General features: G+C 55.7%; 2 protein-coding genes across 2 annotated transcripts; both read right to left on the bottom strand.

Annotated features, from left to right (window-relative positions):
* Nucleotides 1–5,133: 5,133 nt before the first annotated feature.
* On the bottom strand, nucleotides 5,134–8,571 carry LOC119101030 (centrosomal protein of 131 kDa). Its single transcript, XM_037224277.1, has 6 exons — nucleotides 8,535–8,571; nucleotides 7,910–8,047; nucleotides 7,355–7,612; nucleotides 6,749–6,904; nucleotides 6,045–6,178; nucleotides 5,134–5,665 (listed from the first exon to the last, which is right to left on the bottom strand). Exons 2-6 carry the CDS (start codon nucleotides 7,994–7,996, stop codon nucleotides 5,368–5,370), a joined length of 933 nt encoding a protein of 310 aa, XP_037080172.1. The 5' UTR covers nucleotides 7,997–8,047; nucleotides 8,535–8,571; the 3' UTR covers nucleotides 5,134–5,367.
* Nucleotides 8,572–8,758: 187 nt separating this feature from the next.
* Nucleotides 8,759–12,130, bottom strand: LOC119100447 (kinetochore protein NDC80 homolog). Its single transcript, XM_037223541.1, has 6 exons — nucleotides 12,076–12,130; nucleotides 11,254–11,315; nucleotides 10,900–11,094; nucleotides 10,244–10,427; nucleotides 9,847–9,947; nucleotides 8,759–8,830 (listed from the first exon to the last, which is right to left on the bottom strand). Exons 1-6 carry the CDS (start codon nucleotides 12,128–12,130, stop codon nucleotides 8,759–8,761), a joined length of 669 nt encoding a protein of 222 aa, XP_037079436.1.
* Nucleotides 12,131–15,199: the final 3,069 nt, after the last annotated feature.

Raw genomic sequence — 15,199 nt, 5'->3', positions numbered from 1 at the left:
AACGGCATATTTATGGTCACGTTAAGTATGAACGTTCACTTGTTACGGAGAGAGCAGCTACAAAAGCAGCTTGATATATACGACTTAAGGATGGTTCAACTGGCTCAGTTGTTTGCACCCGGCTCTGTCTTACGTGTAATTAATGTTATTAGCTGCATTGCTTATAGTAAACTAAACACGTGATTGTTCTCTCTAGTGGACTTTCTACTGATAATATAAGTAGCATCATTCCATCTGTTTATTTCAGGCCAGATCGTATTCGAATGTAGACATGCAATAAAGTCCCACTGATAGATTGAGTGCCTTCTGTTGAAACCTGTCAGAAATATTATGGCCCCTTGCCTTCAAAAGGGGAAGAGGCCGGGATACAATCCCCCCCCCCGCCCTCTTCTCCTTAACTTAGGTTTTCTGAGGATTTCTCTCCTGAGTGTGGCGCGATCGAGCACAATTTTGTGCGGCCTCTGGGGCATGCATTATGCGTGTATCAGCACAAAAGGCGTTTATCTAGCGTTTCCGACTTTTGAGAAGAGACCGCTTTTAGGAACTCTGCATGGCCATCTGCTATGGATCGCCGTGGTGGGTCGTTTCGATGGCGCAGGCAGCGGGCGGCAACCGACGAATCCGCCGATCGCACGCGGCGCATTGTGCTACATAAACGGAGTCCTATGTCATACATATGCTCTCAAAACACACAAAACGATGTATCAGGTATCGAGGTAATCAAAATGAAAGAAGGGCCGGACTAACCAATCCGGCATTGACGGGGGGGGGGGGGCTGAGTTAAGCCTTCCTCCCTGTCCAACATTTGCAATAATTGCAACATACATTGCAATTTCGCTACGAAATGTTTAGTAACTGTTGCTTGATGAGTTATATGCATCATGCCAAAATTATTATGCTACCATGACAGATCAAGCGTGGAAGACGTCAAAGTGACGCCATATTTGCCAATTTGTTTTACAAAAGCGCATAGCCGTTGACAAATTGACACCGAAGCCAAACGAAAGATCGTGTCTTATATCTTTTAACGGGGCATGTGAGCCAATCAGTCCATCATCCATATCCCTCGTTATGTCTTTTTCAACATTGCCCACTGCAAATTTTGGTATGTCAAGTAACAAAAATATCGATGAAAGTACGCTCAATTTGTTTGGCCTCAGACTAAAGATCATGAGAGCATGAAATTCAAAACCCAAGCCAGAGCCAGAGCCAATCAGCACGAAGAGAACTACTATAACAGAAAACAAGACCCGGTGCCAGGCATCACCCGGTACATGCCAAATGCTCGTTGCTCATTGACCTTAAGCCCGCTGCTCCGGTCACTAGTGCGCTATGACCTGCGTTATAACCACCGGAATTTTGGGATGGGTAGCAAGTGATACTTTATTGCCAATGAACTTAAGTGCAAATGGAACTCCCGAGACGAAAATGATTGATTTTGATGACGCATTGTATTTCATTTATCGTTGTATTGTGAGGTTCATCGCATTCAGAGCTATATTGCACCCATATCTGAAAGATTTGGCTTCAGGTGTCAATTTAGAATGCTATGAATTTCATCGGCGACAGAAAAAAAACCTTTTTTCACCACCTCTAAGCAAGACTCTCAATTTCGCAAGGTACCCAGGTAGCAAGTAGCTGTGCTTCGGTGGGGCAGATTTTCATAGCAGCGCAGCCTGACCTGCGCCCCTCCAGACTAGGTCCCATTTTTGAAACTGATGAGTTACGTTACTGCCTAGGTAGAATCCAGCTTGGGCGGAGCTCGGGCTGGTTGCCCAGTCGTATTCGAATTCTAGCGAATCGTTTGTCAGCAGCCGCTTTGCGGTTACATTCATGTAGACGGTGTTGTGAGTATTGTGGGTGTTGTGTTGAGGTGGGAAACCAAGTCAAAGTGCGCTGGGCCGTACAGACATCCAGTGAGGCTGACCGCATGCTTGTTGGAACACTCGTTGGTAACATGTAGCAAGACAAGGTGAGTTCAGAAATCCTACTTGAACCGTGGATAGAAAAACACTGGGTTTGCGTGATCAGTTTCCCTGTAAGTTCTAAAATATAGCCTATCAAATTGCCCTCATTGCCCAATGGTGGTTAGGAATCGAAAGGTAACTTGGCCTGTCGATCCCGGAAATTAAAGATCCCGTCCAGGTAACTGAACAATCAAATTCAGGCGATGTGATCGGTGTGGAATGTCGTGCTTGGTGCTGATCCAGCGTGAGTCGAGCCTAGATTCAAACTGCTTATCTGAGACTGACGGCACTGTTGCCGGTGGGAGAGAGGTTCAATCACTTGCGACCTGGAAGCTCGATGAGTTCTGACGGACGGAGGTCCTGGTTTGGGGGTTTGTCAGGTTTCAATGACGTCCCATTGTCATTTCCGAGCCCCGTCCTGTCAAGAGATCGCCCACCGGCAAGGACATGCGGCCGTGAAACATATGGAACGCCACAAATATTCTCCCCCGCGACGCCGCTCGTACAGCGGAGGCAGGAGAAGTAGCCTCTCACGACGTAGCCTGCGCCTTACTTCTTGGACAAGGCGCGTAGCTCATCATTTAGCCCACTGCAGATGCTCCTGCTCCAACCTGCCGACCGGGTTCCAGATCACGATGCTCTACCCCAGAGTAGTTGCGCCAAAACGGACATGTCATTGTCCTGCGCGGCAGTGTCAGCGTGAAAACGTCTTCGATACCTTTCAGGTACATTCTCCAGTGTTGTATGACTTTCAGAAAAACACATAGACTATAAGGGCCCAGGCCGTGTTTAAGCCTGTTCAGGGCAGGAGTTACGTCCAAAGTGAAGTAGCACATTGTCAGAGGCTTCAACCCGTATCTTATCCCTTCCAATTACCTGTACATCAGCGAGGTGAGATTAGTTCACAACACCGGAACGGTAAAGCAGTTTTGGCTTTATCCGTTATCAAAAACATTAAGTCAAAATATGGACATTGCGCTGAGTGCATTTCCAGCTCCATGTGGTATACATGGATAGCAGACCAAACTAGACTGAGCCCCACATGGGCTGAAATGGGCTGACATGGACGTCCTGTTTACGCTAGCAGATGTCCCAAGAGTGACCGCAAGAAATAGACGTCACTCGAATGGAAAATTCGCCGAAAAACTGTATCGTTGTTGTGCTGTAACGTGGATCGGCTAGTTATTGAGACAACTAATGCTAATGCCGGCTATAAATGATAGTCGGCATTGGCGGCCAGACGTGTGCTGTCTGTGGTTGCGACCGCTATTTTGCCTCTCTTGCTTACTTCTGCTAGTAACTAACATGAGCTGCCCTTGGAATTTGCAGCCTCGTTCCTTATTTTGGTTTTTGCTTTCACCTCTTAGCAGAGTGCCGCTGCTGGCGTTCAATATCTTTAGCGTTAACACGAAGTTCAGTGTCGCTGGAATATCGGGATGGGCACTCCTGGTCGTCCATTAATGGGTGGCGGTTAGAAAAAAATGGTCATCCCTGCTTTACGTAGCCCGAGCCCAGCTGGCGCCCACCACGTACCCTGCTCTGTTGTGGAGGCTCCTTTCTGGGCCCGTCCCTGACAGGTCCTTGCACCCAGCTGTTATACAGCGTTTCCTGCAGACGGAGCCAGGCGGAGCCCAGCTGTAGATCAGCGTCCACTCAAGCCACACCGATACCCTGATATTTATCCAGCATGTGCCGGACTGGTGCCAGCCAGGCCGCGGGCAGACAGCCTGGCTATGGCCCAGCCACGGCCAATCAGAAAAATGCTGCAAAGGCCACCTGACCCCGTGCCGGGCATCCTGCACCAGCCCACTGTCTGCCTGCCTGGGGTCCGGCCTGGGCCGCGATTAAGTGATGACTGGGTAGCCGGCCGGCTGACCTGTTATCTTCGAAATTTAGGCACTAAAGAAATAAGCCAACAAAATGCGGTCATCGCGCGTGACCTTTAGGGCAGCTCCAATGCCGCGCATCTCGCTGGCGCCATCGGTGACGACCCGGAGCTGCTCCGAAGAACGGCGCATCACCACGGAACGACGCCCGAGAGCGGCCTTCTGAGCCGTGGTGAAGACGGCAGGCAGCTGGTCACCGGACCAGCGGATGCGACCGGAGGATGCTCGACCAGCACAGCAGACTGTGTCAGGGGTCGGGGTAACAAGACCGCGGCACCCTCTGTCACGCAGCCGAGATTCTGCAGGCCCCGACAAAGCTTCGTAGACTTTTCGCGGCGCGCGGACGCTCACGAGAGTGTGGAGAAACGATTAGAGTTGGCAAAGACCCCGCCATCAGACCAGATCCATCTGAGTGTGGTGACTGGAAGAGGAGAGACGACAGCTTAAACGGGTGACAGATGCAGGTCGACCGATCAGGTCCGGGGGCTCGGAACCTCGTCGGACTAGATCTGGCAATCCCAATTTATTATCACTACCAGGATGCCCGGGCGCATTCGCGTCTTCAAGGCAGTACATTACGGGCTTGTAATACTCGTTTTCGGGCACTTCTTAGACGCTGTGAAAATTCATAAAATCTACATTTTCTGTAACGTTTATTTCAAGACAATTTGTTAGCAGGCCGCCTAGCCATTACCATATAGTCATATATCATCATACAGCCATATGATACTCACACTCGGGGTTGACACAAATAAGGCTGATCACATATGCTAATACCAGCCCGCATCACTGCACCATGTTTTGAATGAGGGAGACTTTCGCTCCAATAACTGTCAAAAAATAGACTTTTGGCGGCATTGGCTAACATTTTATAACATTAGTTCCGTCACTGGACATTTCGGACTTAGCGGTCCAGATACGGCTTATTTCAGTGACCAAAAGTGTAAACGGATCGTCAGACTGGTTGCAGAGAAAAATTACGGTGTACAATTAAGAAGGCGGCAGCGATTATTTTCGGTGTTAAGGACACCATGAATTACATCTACGAAGTGCATCTAAATAAGCTTTGCATCTAGAAAAGGCAGATGCTACGAAAATCGCGGCGTGTGGCTGCTGAAAGAGGCGAAAATAACCCGGATCGTCACCACACACGCTGGGTAGTGAGCAATGGCCTTTCGGCGGGTCTGGCGAGGAAACAGATGGCAGCAGTGTCGTTTTGTTTACAACGTGAATGTGGTGCGGCGTTGGTAGAAGCAGTGCTGGCCAGAATCACGGCGGTACCGAGTCACAAGATGTATATTCAAGGAATTCCGTCAATGACAAAAATAAAAGGAATCAATCATTCGTGCAGTCAAAACGCAAGCATATAAGGCAAACATTATATTACACGCATCATCATGTCCGTGCTAGAGACGACGCTGCACAGTAGTACACAGATCGGTGCTCCACCGTGACAGACAGTGAAGGGTCCGCCCAGCCAAGACAGCGCAGACAGCAGCCAAGCCAACGGCACGTCACTGGTTCTCGACGCTGGACGACTGTAGCACTTCGTCGGCCGGCCGCCGGCTCCCCGGCTGCCGCTCTGGGCTGTCGCGGTCGTCGACCGGGTCTGCCTTGCCCGTGTCGACGGCGGCCGGCGGCCTGTTCTCCTGGTCCTCCTCCATCTGCAGGTGGCGTCGCAGCGTGCAGCGCATGGTCTCGGCCGCCTGCTCGGTCATGGCCCGCACCTTGCGTGTCACCTCCTCCAGGTCGTCCTCGACGGCACGCCGGAACTCGAGCGCCAGCGCCGCGCCCTCGGCCACCTCCCGACGCCTGCGGGCGAGCGGACGGCGTCAGGCACGAGCGCGCAGGGCGTGTCCTCCCGCACACTCGGCGCGGGGATCCCTAGCACCCAGCCGGGTCGGCGCTGCACGCCAGGCGTGAAATTAACAGCCAGGGCCCCTCGGGCGGCTCGTCGCCGTTCATCCCTGGCCGCGCCTCCCCCTTGGTCATATGACTGCCCGCTGACTTATAACCCAGCTGTTTAGCCCCGCAGTGTCAATGTTCATCCCTGCTTAGCAAAGCAGCAGCACTTGCTCGCATCGGACCACCCTGTTTTTTATGGGTACAGCACTGCGCATCCTGACACCACCGTTACAAATGCACTGAAGTCTGACCCCAACCTGTTTCTCACAGCTGCATCCCAGCTCACCTCCGCTCCAGCTCCTTCTCGCGGGTCTTGGTGTCCTCGATGAGCTGGCGGGAGAGCGCATCGCAGCGGGCGCTCAGACCGGCCACGTCCAGCTGCTGGATCTCCTGGGTCACCTCCGTCAGCCGACCCTCCATCTGTCCGGACGGCGCGCGAGGTTACACGAGATCAACACCATCTCAGACCCCGGCGCCTTGGATACCGCGTAAAGTCCACGTTTTTGTTGTCAGAGCTTAATCTAATGAATGGTTTGCTGATGTGGCGTCGGGACCGCAGTCCACGCGTAATAGCTTGCTGTACTTACGCTGACGCCGACACCCCCACTGCGGCTGGCATGATCGGTACTGACAGCGGATAACAGTCGCAGCGTTAACCATCGTATCACCGTGCAAACAGCTGTGTTGTACTCATTAACCTGTGTTTGTTTTACTCTCATTTGCTCTCATAACCACAACATGTGCTCATAACTTATGCTCAATAACATAACCCTTGCTTCATGAAAACATCGCAGCTTTCCGTACAAGTATTTACGATTTTTACGTCATCAGAAAAAAAAACACCATGCCGGTCATCGCCAAAGCATTACCCCAACAGCAGTCTTTCTCCAAAACAGGCCCTTCTTGCCCAGCGGCCTCTCCAGAACACACACGCCCCAGTGCCTAACCGGACGCCGGCGGCGGGCCATGGGGCACGGCCGGACCGCTCACCTCGGCGATGGCCGTGTCGAGCTGGGCGTGCTGCTGCTCCAGCTGGGCCCGCTCGGCCGCCTCCTCCTCCTCCAGACGGCGCAGGCGCGACTCCAGGTGGAAGTGCTCCTGGCGCTCCTTCTCCAGACCGCCGCGCAGGTCGCGCGCCACTTTCTCCTGAGCGGGGAGGAGGGCGGCGTCAGCGGTGGGCGCTGACGGGCGCCGTGCGCGGCGGCGGAGACACGCGACCGGGTTAATAGCCAGAGCCTGCTGGATCGGACGCATGGCATGTATGGCACATGGTGTGTTCCAAGGGCGTGCGATCCGGCCCCGCGCAGCAGGACACCGGAAGACGTCTGTGATTGTCCTGTTCGCCCGGCCAACTGGCGCAATCGCTGACTAGAAACCAACACGTAAGCGAGCGCTCGACATCATCCGCAACAAAGGCCGTTTGCGCTTGTTACCCGTTACTCGCGATAGCTTCTCAGTTGGCGTATACCAGTCGGCACCAATCATCATGTAGTGCCACCAGCTGTTGCTGCCTTTTCGACCGACAGTGTGGCCTATCACTGACAGGTTGCTGCGCTCCGACCTCTACCAGATCCTCACGGCCTGAGCCGGCCTCACCTGCTGCAGGGCGGTGGTCATGAGCCGCTCCTGCTCGTGGCGGGCCGCGCGCTCGGCCGCCTCGGCGGCGCGCTCGGCCACCGCCAGATCCTGCAGCTGCTGCTCGGGCGTCCCGCGCAGGCGCAGCTGCAGCCCGTCGACGGCCGGGAGTCGGGCCGACAGCGAGCTCAGTTCGGCGTTCAGCTGGCGCGCCGCCGCCTCCAGCTGCGCCTGCGACCGGCTCAGCTCGATCTCCAGCGCGTCGTTGCGCTCCGTGGTCTGGCGGCGAGGAGGATCGAGATCCGTCAGATCCGTCAGGTCCGATTCGTCGAGGATCCGTCAGATGGCCAGGCGGCCGCGCAGGATCGAGAGGCGGCAACCGAGAATCAAGTGTAGGAGCGCGAGATCGGCTAGCGGGGAACGCACCGAGCACGTCCACCATTTCGTCAGACACAAACCGGTGGAACACGTCACGCGGGCCCGGCCGCCACTGGCCTACAGGGCGGACCGGCGGCCAGCTCACCGGATCACCGTCACCGGACCTGTCAGCGGGCCGGCCGGCGGCGGACACCCCACCTGCGCGATCTCCTCCTGGCAGCCGTCCATCTGCTTCTGCAGGTCGGTCCGCTGCTGCGCGATCCTGGCCACGTCGTCGGCCGACATCTCCTGCTGACTGAGCTCCACCTTCAGCGCCTGCACCTGCTCACCCACCAGCTGCGGACGACCGGGGCGGGCTTTAAGGCGCCGCCGAGCTCAGCGGAGGCGGGCGTCACCCGCCGGAAGGCATGGGACGGCACGAGACCTGCTCACCCATCAGCTGGATACGACGCGTGAGGTGGCGCGCCTCCAGTGTGAATGAGCAGGCATGTCAGGCGACAACATACGCATGCCACCCGACGCGTGCTCAAGTGGCTCCAGGGACGCTCAGAAGGCTCTAAGGACGACCACCAGGGACAGTGAATGGCAATGCTGCTGGGACAACCGGCATGATCAATGTACAACGAGAGCGCCATTGAGTGGCTCACGCACATCCAGTCGGGATTTCATGCCGCTGTACGTATACGTTGGTGGTCATGCTACTACTGTCCCTCCAGACTCCGCTCAGGCGCCCACCAACACTGCGACCCATCGTGGCTTCACTCCACCGAGGCCGACCGCCGCTGCGGCCTCCACCGGCCGGTCAGCCGCCGCCGTCGCTCACCCGGACCAGCTCGGCGCGCTGGTCGCGCTGCTGCTCGAGCCGGCGCAGCTGCCGGCCGCGCTCCGCCTGCTCCTCCTGCCGGCTGGCCACATACTCGGCCAGCCGGCAGCCGTCCGTCTCGAAGGCGCTGCGCCGCTGCGCCAGCTCGTCGGCCTGCTGCTGCAGTCCGCGCAGGTCGGGCGTCTCGTGGCGCAGGTGCTGGCACACACACACGCCGAATACCGTCAGACCGTGCGGCGGCCTCTGCGGCCGCACTCAAGCGGGCCGACAGCCCGCACCACCTGGTCGATATTACGCTGGGAACGAGCCCACAAACCTCGAAGAGACGAGAAAGAGAAACCCTGCCGCGATCGGGTAGCAAACATGGCATGATCCCTACAAACCGCGACATAATGCTTTCCGCTTGACCTGTATAGAGGCCGCCACTTAGCAGTCCATCCCATGGCTTAGTCACGGTCCGACCAGTGAGGGCTTGCGCCTGACCAGTCTGCCTTCGAAAACCACGAACCCCAGAGGGAGGTGCACTCGTGATGTCATGCATCGGCACCAATGCTGCCACCCCAGGTAGTCACTCATTTCCTTGGGTCCAACAAACCATTCGACACCCAGGGGCGTTTAGCGTCGACGCATTTCACGCTGATTTCCGCGGACGCCACAACTTTTGGTCGAAAGCCAGGTCGGAACCTACGTGACATTCCACACACGTTCGTGAAGCGAGCGCTCCGCGAAGTGACCATCTCGGTTGCCTATCCAGGGTCAAGTCCAAACGGTCCGTGGCATCATGGTCAGGAAGAAAATCTGCACTCGTCCCCAGAGTGTAACTACGTCAAAATCGTTGCACGATCATTTGGGGTCTGTTTTTTTTATAAACCTTGTAGCCTTCCAGATTTTTGACCAATCATCTCGATAACGACGTGACAGTGTGCTCGGTCCAAACAGTAGCCTAAAGTGAGTCAAGTAGTTAATTACCGTTATAGCATCAACAGATTTTCTAGAGGGCAACGCCAACGCGTCAAAGAAATAAAAATTGGCCTCGGCACTCCAATCTCGTTCCACACCTCGTCCATCTCACATCAACACAAGTACAGAAATGAAATGGGACTCTCAATTTCCAGTAACCGCCATCAGCATCAGTACTGTACTATATCCTGTCATCGCCAGCGTCGAAGCGCGGCAGATGGAGCCGGAAGGCTGCGGCCGAGCGTCTAGGGCGGCTCGCACCGGTCCGTACCTCGTTCTCGGCCTGCAGCCGGCGCAGCTCCGTCTCGTCCACCGGCTGCAGCGCGTCCAGCTCGTCGGCCAGCTGGCCGGCCTGCGCGTCGGCGTCCTGATCCTGGCCAGACAGCCAGCGGTCGTACGACTCGAACGCGTGCTGGATCACGGCGCACTCCTCGGCGTCCACCTCCGCGAAGCCTGGCCGGTGAGCGCGAGGCGGGTGAGAACGTGGCCGGCGTCAAGTGGTCCTACGGAGCTAAAACGCTTGAGGGCACGTCCACGACAATGCACAGCTCGTTATAGTCGACACCAGCCGCAGCTGACTCGCGTGTCCTTTCTAAAACGGCAAAAATATTGGTGATTCAGGAGCCAGGTTGTGCAGACTGCTAAGACCATCCGCGCCCACCCTTTCGACTGCCCACCAGACGCGGCATACAGCGGCCCGCGCCGTCGGCGAGCGGCTCCAGCGGCGGCGCGGCGGCGCGGAGGCGCACCGTTGTTGTCGACGGACGGCAGGAGCGGCAACAGCAGGTCGGTGCCGAACACCACATCCACCTGGTCGGCCAGCCACGAGAGCATGGCGATCACGGGCGGCCAGCTGTGCGCGCAGCCGATCGTCACCAGGTGGCTCTTGGTGATGAGGCCCGGGTAGCCGAGCATCTTCATCAGCGCCGGCACCTGCGCGGCGGCACACGCGCCTCCGTCACACGCCTCGCCAGGCGGCAGCACCGGCGCTCGACGGACCACCGGCGGCGCAGTGATACGCGGAGGGCGGGGCTCTATCTGTCCTAAACAAGACTTAGCTGGGACCTGTTTGGGTGGTTGGGCTTCTGGGAGCAGCGCCCACGCTAAGCAGTGCTTGCAACGTGCGCCCTGATCACCCCACGCGATCGTGAAACTCCAGGTCAGCAGCTGTGGCCGTGGTCACAGACGACAGAGCCGACAAGAATTAGCAACACCAACAGCCCGTAGCGTGTGTGAGCGTGATAAAACGCTGGACATAGGACGCCGCCCCGGATGTCGCGACTGGCAGTACGAATATGAAGTCACCGGTCACGCGATGGATGGAATCAAGACGCCGGCGAGTGAGCTGATGGACATGACCACGACCATCGACGATCTGTCGCCGACGCCGACTCAGGCCACTCACCTCCTCCTCGCGCTTTTTGCCGTCCATGGTGAAGAGCGGGCTGAAGAATCCGTACATGAAGGTGAACACGTCGTCGAAGTCGCGACCGGTGCCCTTGACCAGGTCCTTGTAGGTGGCCGGCGGGCGGCCCTCGTTGTAGCCCTGGCCGTTGCGCGTGCGCTCATTGAGAAACTGGACGACGCGGTGCGTGGCCGCCTGCCAGAAGTTCTTGTCCGAGATTGGACGCGAGTCGGGACAGCGGGCGCGCGCCGCGCCGACGCCCGAGCCGCGGCTCAGGCGGCGCGCCGAGTCGACGCTCAGTCGGCCGCCGACGGCCGCCTTGCTGGCCGTGGCCCAGCCGGTCTGACGGCGCGCTGTCTGCGGAGTGACGGCGCTCAGCCGCGGCCCCATCGTCAGCCGAGAGGTGGTGGAGGCGCCTGCGGCACGGCCGGCCGCGGTGAGGGCGTACAGAGGCACGGCGGGCCGCGGTGAGGGCATACAGGGGCACGGCGGGCAGCAATGGGGGCATATGGGGGCACGGCGGGCAGTGATGGGGGCATACAGGGACACGGCAGGCAGTGATGGGGGCATACAGGGGCACGGCGGGCAGCGATGGGGGCATACAGGGACACGGCGGGCCGCGATGGGGACATACAGGGGCACGGTGGGCAGCGATGAGGGCACTGGGGTAGGGCCCCTCAAAGTGAGGGCATGATAGGAAGAACGGACCACGGTGAGAACACTGGGGCGAGACGGGCCAACGTGAAGGCACCTTATGGCGCAGCGGAGTACAGGTCACGGCACGCTGGGACGGGTAGTGAGCACTTGGTGGGAGTGCAAAATATCACCTCACATGACGTGGAATCATCAGTGGTACATCAGAATCACAAGGACGAATCGTTAGGGTCCTAGCACACAGACGGGTTTCCAACTTTCAGACGTCGGCAATCACGATTACAGAAAGCTGTGACAATGCTTCATGTCCCAACACATGTAACTTGCTCAGTGACCTCTCAGGTGCTGCACTCCCCCCGTCGCTGTCTCGCCACAAGAAAGGTGAACAAAAGAAAGTTGAGCACAGGGAACAGAACTTCCGCCGGCAAACAAGGTCAGGGCCGTACACTGACGTCCCAGCCCGACCCGGACCGGCGTGAGCTGCGTGCCGGCCGCAGTGCGAGGCTGCGCTGGCCGACGCACCTGCGGTGGAGCGGCCGCGCTTGACGGCGCTGTGGGCCGAGCGCTGCGCCGTCATGGAGGGGCGCGGCAGGCGGCTCTTACGTGCCGACGCCGCGGCGCCGCTCTCCAAGCCGGTCACGCGGCCCGGCACGGCCAGCGTCGCCTTCACGGCCGACTCGGTGACGCGCTTGGGCGCCAGCGTCGACGAGCGGCGCCGGTTGTCGGACGAGCGGCGCAGCATCTGTGGAGCGGGCCTGTGTCAGGGCGAAGCCGGGTCGGACGGCGCTGGAGGCTGGTTGGCACCAGAGGAACGTGCCGGTGTCAGGGCGAGGCCGGGTCGGACGGGCGCTGGAGGCTGGTTGGCACCAGAGGAACGTGCCGGTGTTAGGGCGAGGCCGGGCCGGACGGGTGCTGGAGGCCGGTCGGCACCAGAGGAACGTGCCGGTGTCAGGGCGAGGCCGGGCCGGACGGGTGCTGGAGGCTGGTTGGCACCAGAGGAACGTGCCGGTGTCAGGGCGAGGCCGGGTCGGACGGGCGCTGGAGGCTGGTTGGCACCAGAGGAACGTGCCGGTGTCAGGGCGAGGCCGGGCCGGACGGGTGCTGGAGGCCGGTCGGCACCAGAGGAGCGGGCGAAGAGAGGAGTTGGGAGAACGAGGTGAAACGTCATTTTTAGCGAGACTGATCAGCATCTACAGATGACACTACTCGCTGAACGAGGCAGATGCCAGTCTGTTGTGGAGGAATGCTGGATCAGCATCTGAATCGAGGAAGGGAAGGATGAACAAAAGATGGAGCTGAATCCAGTTATGGTCCCATGGACATTTGGATATCATCATTTACCAACTCAGTTGCTAATGCGCCAACCCTATGACATTCATGCAATTTAGCAATGTCTAACTGATGAAAGTGGCCAGGCCATATTTGGGCAAGAGGAGCCTGAGCCTGCCACACATTTTCATTTCAAGGTTGTTAACTTATGGCCAGCATCTGATGCCACACACTCTTATCCTGAACACATTAGAAAACACACCTCACGGCCCATTACAGGCCAGCCTACCACCACCACTGATGTGATGGCCCACTACTAGCCAGCCCACAACCACCATTTATGACTAGCACTGAAGCTACTCAACACCCCAATAACATGTGGCAAGAAATCAGGTCTAAATAAAATGTAACTACCAAAGCTGAGACAGATGTAAGCAGCCATAGACCAACATCCCCTCAATGAGCCCTTCACCCCCCCTAATCATCAGCAAATTGGGCCAACCCAGGCCGACAGGGTGCACACACACCTGACACCTTGGGAGGGTGCAGATGTGCCGGACATCCATGAGGCTAACTTAAAGTCTGTCTGTGTACCCACAGGTTATAACACAGGACATCCATGCATGATATGCACCTGTTGCATGAATATATTTCAAATCATAACCTCATAGCACATGAACTCCCTCTATTCCAGCTTATTAAGGTCTGCTAACATCAAGGATGGGCCAAAATAAGCTGCACAAATCCCCTGTGGTATCATGAGCTGTAGAGCAGTATCCAGGCCATGCAAGTGTGCCAAGAGCCACAGGATGCACCCATCTCACACAGACTGGGCCCACATAGTGTGGCTCTGACTCAGTCCACCCCAGGTGCAATCTCTTACCATGAGGGGGTAAACCCATGCATGCATTTGCTGGCCATGGCATTGGCTACTCTTAATCAATCTGAGAGGTGTACAGCTGACAATCTTGTTGCTGACAATGAACAGATGAATCAACCATTTTGATGGGGTCCAAGAGCTTCAGGCTCAATGTGATGTGTTCTCATTCTATGCTGCCTTATACAGTCAATCCTGGTTACCTACTCTATTCCATAGATGACTGGTACTTGTTCAACACTTGCTGTAGCATAACTGTTTAAGACATTTTGTGAGGAAATCAACCCTGACACAGACATACTGCCACTCAAATTCTTTAGACTTGGATACCATATTTCAAATGAACATTTCATGTTCTCAACACCAATGGTGTGGCAAAAAGTACTTATATGTGGGCCTTAACAACAAAGGCACTATGTTGTAGAAAACCTGTTTGGACAGGTTGCACTGTGCCATACTTTCTCCACCTGTTATGGGCAAATAGGGAGCTCTTAGTGAATCAAACCTATGCACCAGCAGTGGGTGTATTGGAAGGCAGGTGCTACAGCCAGCTGAGCCCAGTTTTTCATAGAATATCAACATAACTTTTGCTTCAAAATAATCAAATTTGTACTCATGGGGATGGCTCTTTTAACATGGGGCTCAGTCTAGAATGTTGCATTTCATGGAGCACTGGCTTTCCATAAGCTGGAATCAGAGGTGGCTGTCCCCCACCCCTGAAATTCAGGCAAATCTGATTTTCAGTGTGTGCACATCAGACTTGTTCAACATAAATATACCACTTTGCCAGACATGTTAGGGCACACATATTCGTCTGAAGTCTGGCCTATCGTAAATCAAAAGTGGCACTCATTGGTGCCCAGGCCTGATTTATATTTCTTTATTCACGTTTACGCCTTAACTACGTTGAAAATCAACATCTCAGGCAACTGCCCTATTCCAACGCCCATCTTAGGTCGTATTTTACACACGCAACTATCCATTTCACACAAAGCAAAACAAAACACGATGAATTTGTTGAGCGAGCGCGATTCATAATAACCTTATTTGTTCGCAATGTCGTCCGGAGTGCTCGGACCACCGCCGGAACCAAACCGTTCACACGGCGGACTGTTTGGGTGTTGATTTGCGTCGCGGTTCGCGGCGAATTTGAAAGTCCCTCCCGTAGTTCAAGTTTATTACTTAATTTCAAAGCCTGAGAGCGTTTTTGCACTATATTTTTCAGAATAAGTGCTATATTAAATTATTTTTGTCAAAATAAAATTTGTTTGCAATATTTTTGTTGTAAATTAATTCAAATAATTTCACAAGTCCTAACTCCAGGCTTTATAGTGATCCAGCCTCACGAAAACCAGTCCCAGTCGTCAGGCAATTCGTTCACCGCAAAGAAGTTACGTGACGTCATTGGTATCTCAGAGGCGTAATGGTAGTTGCTCGTGGTAGTTTTTGACAGGACAAAATCAACACTGTTAGAAAATCATGAAAACAATTATAGAAAAT

The sequence above is a fragment of the Pollicipes pollicipes genome, unplaced genomic scaffold (genome assembly GCF_011947565.3).
Source record: "Pollicipes pollicipes isolate AB1234 unplaced genomic scaffold, Ppol_2.1 Scaffold_4881;HRSCAF=5763_pilon_pilon_pilon, whole genome shotgun sequence".
In the NCBI taxonomy this organism is placed as follows: domain Eukaryota; kingdom Metazoa; phylum Arthropoda; class Thecostraca; order Pollicipedomorpha; family Pollicipedidae; genus Pollicipes; species Pollicipes pollicipes.
The sequence above is the reverse complement of the archived record's forward strand: the minus strand, read 5'-3'. Positions and strand labels throughout refer to the sequence as shown.

Excerpts from the sequence above, each read along its gene's own strand:
- LOC119100447 (XM_037223541.1), bottom strand. The coding sequence starts at position 12,130 with ATGACGGCGCAGCGCTCGGCCCACAGCGCCGTCAAGCGCGGCCGCTCC. Across the intron at positions 10,428-10,899 it reads GCAAAAAGCGCGAGGAGGAG|GTGCCGGCGCTGATGAAGAT; the intron begins GTGAGTGGCCTG and ends GCCGCCGCGCAG. Across the intron at positions 9,948-10,243 it reads GCCGTCCGTCGACAACAACG|GCTTCGCGGAGGTGGACGCC; the intron begins GTGCGCCTCCGC and ends CTCACCGGCCAG.
- LOC119101030 (XM_037224277.1), bottom strand. The coding sequence starts at position 7,996 with ATGTCGGCCGACGACGTGGCCAGGATCGCGCAGCAGCGGACCGACCTG. Across the intron at positions 7,613-7,909 it reads GCCAGGAGGAGATCGCGCAG|ACCACGGAGCGCAACGACGC; the intron begins GTGGGGTGTCCG and ends CCTCGCCGCCAG. Across the intron at positions 6,905-7,354 it reads TGACCACCGCCCTGCAGCAG|GAGAAAGTGGCGCGCGACCT; the intron begins GTGAGGCCGGCT and ends CTCCCCGCTCAG.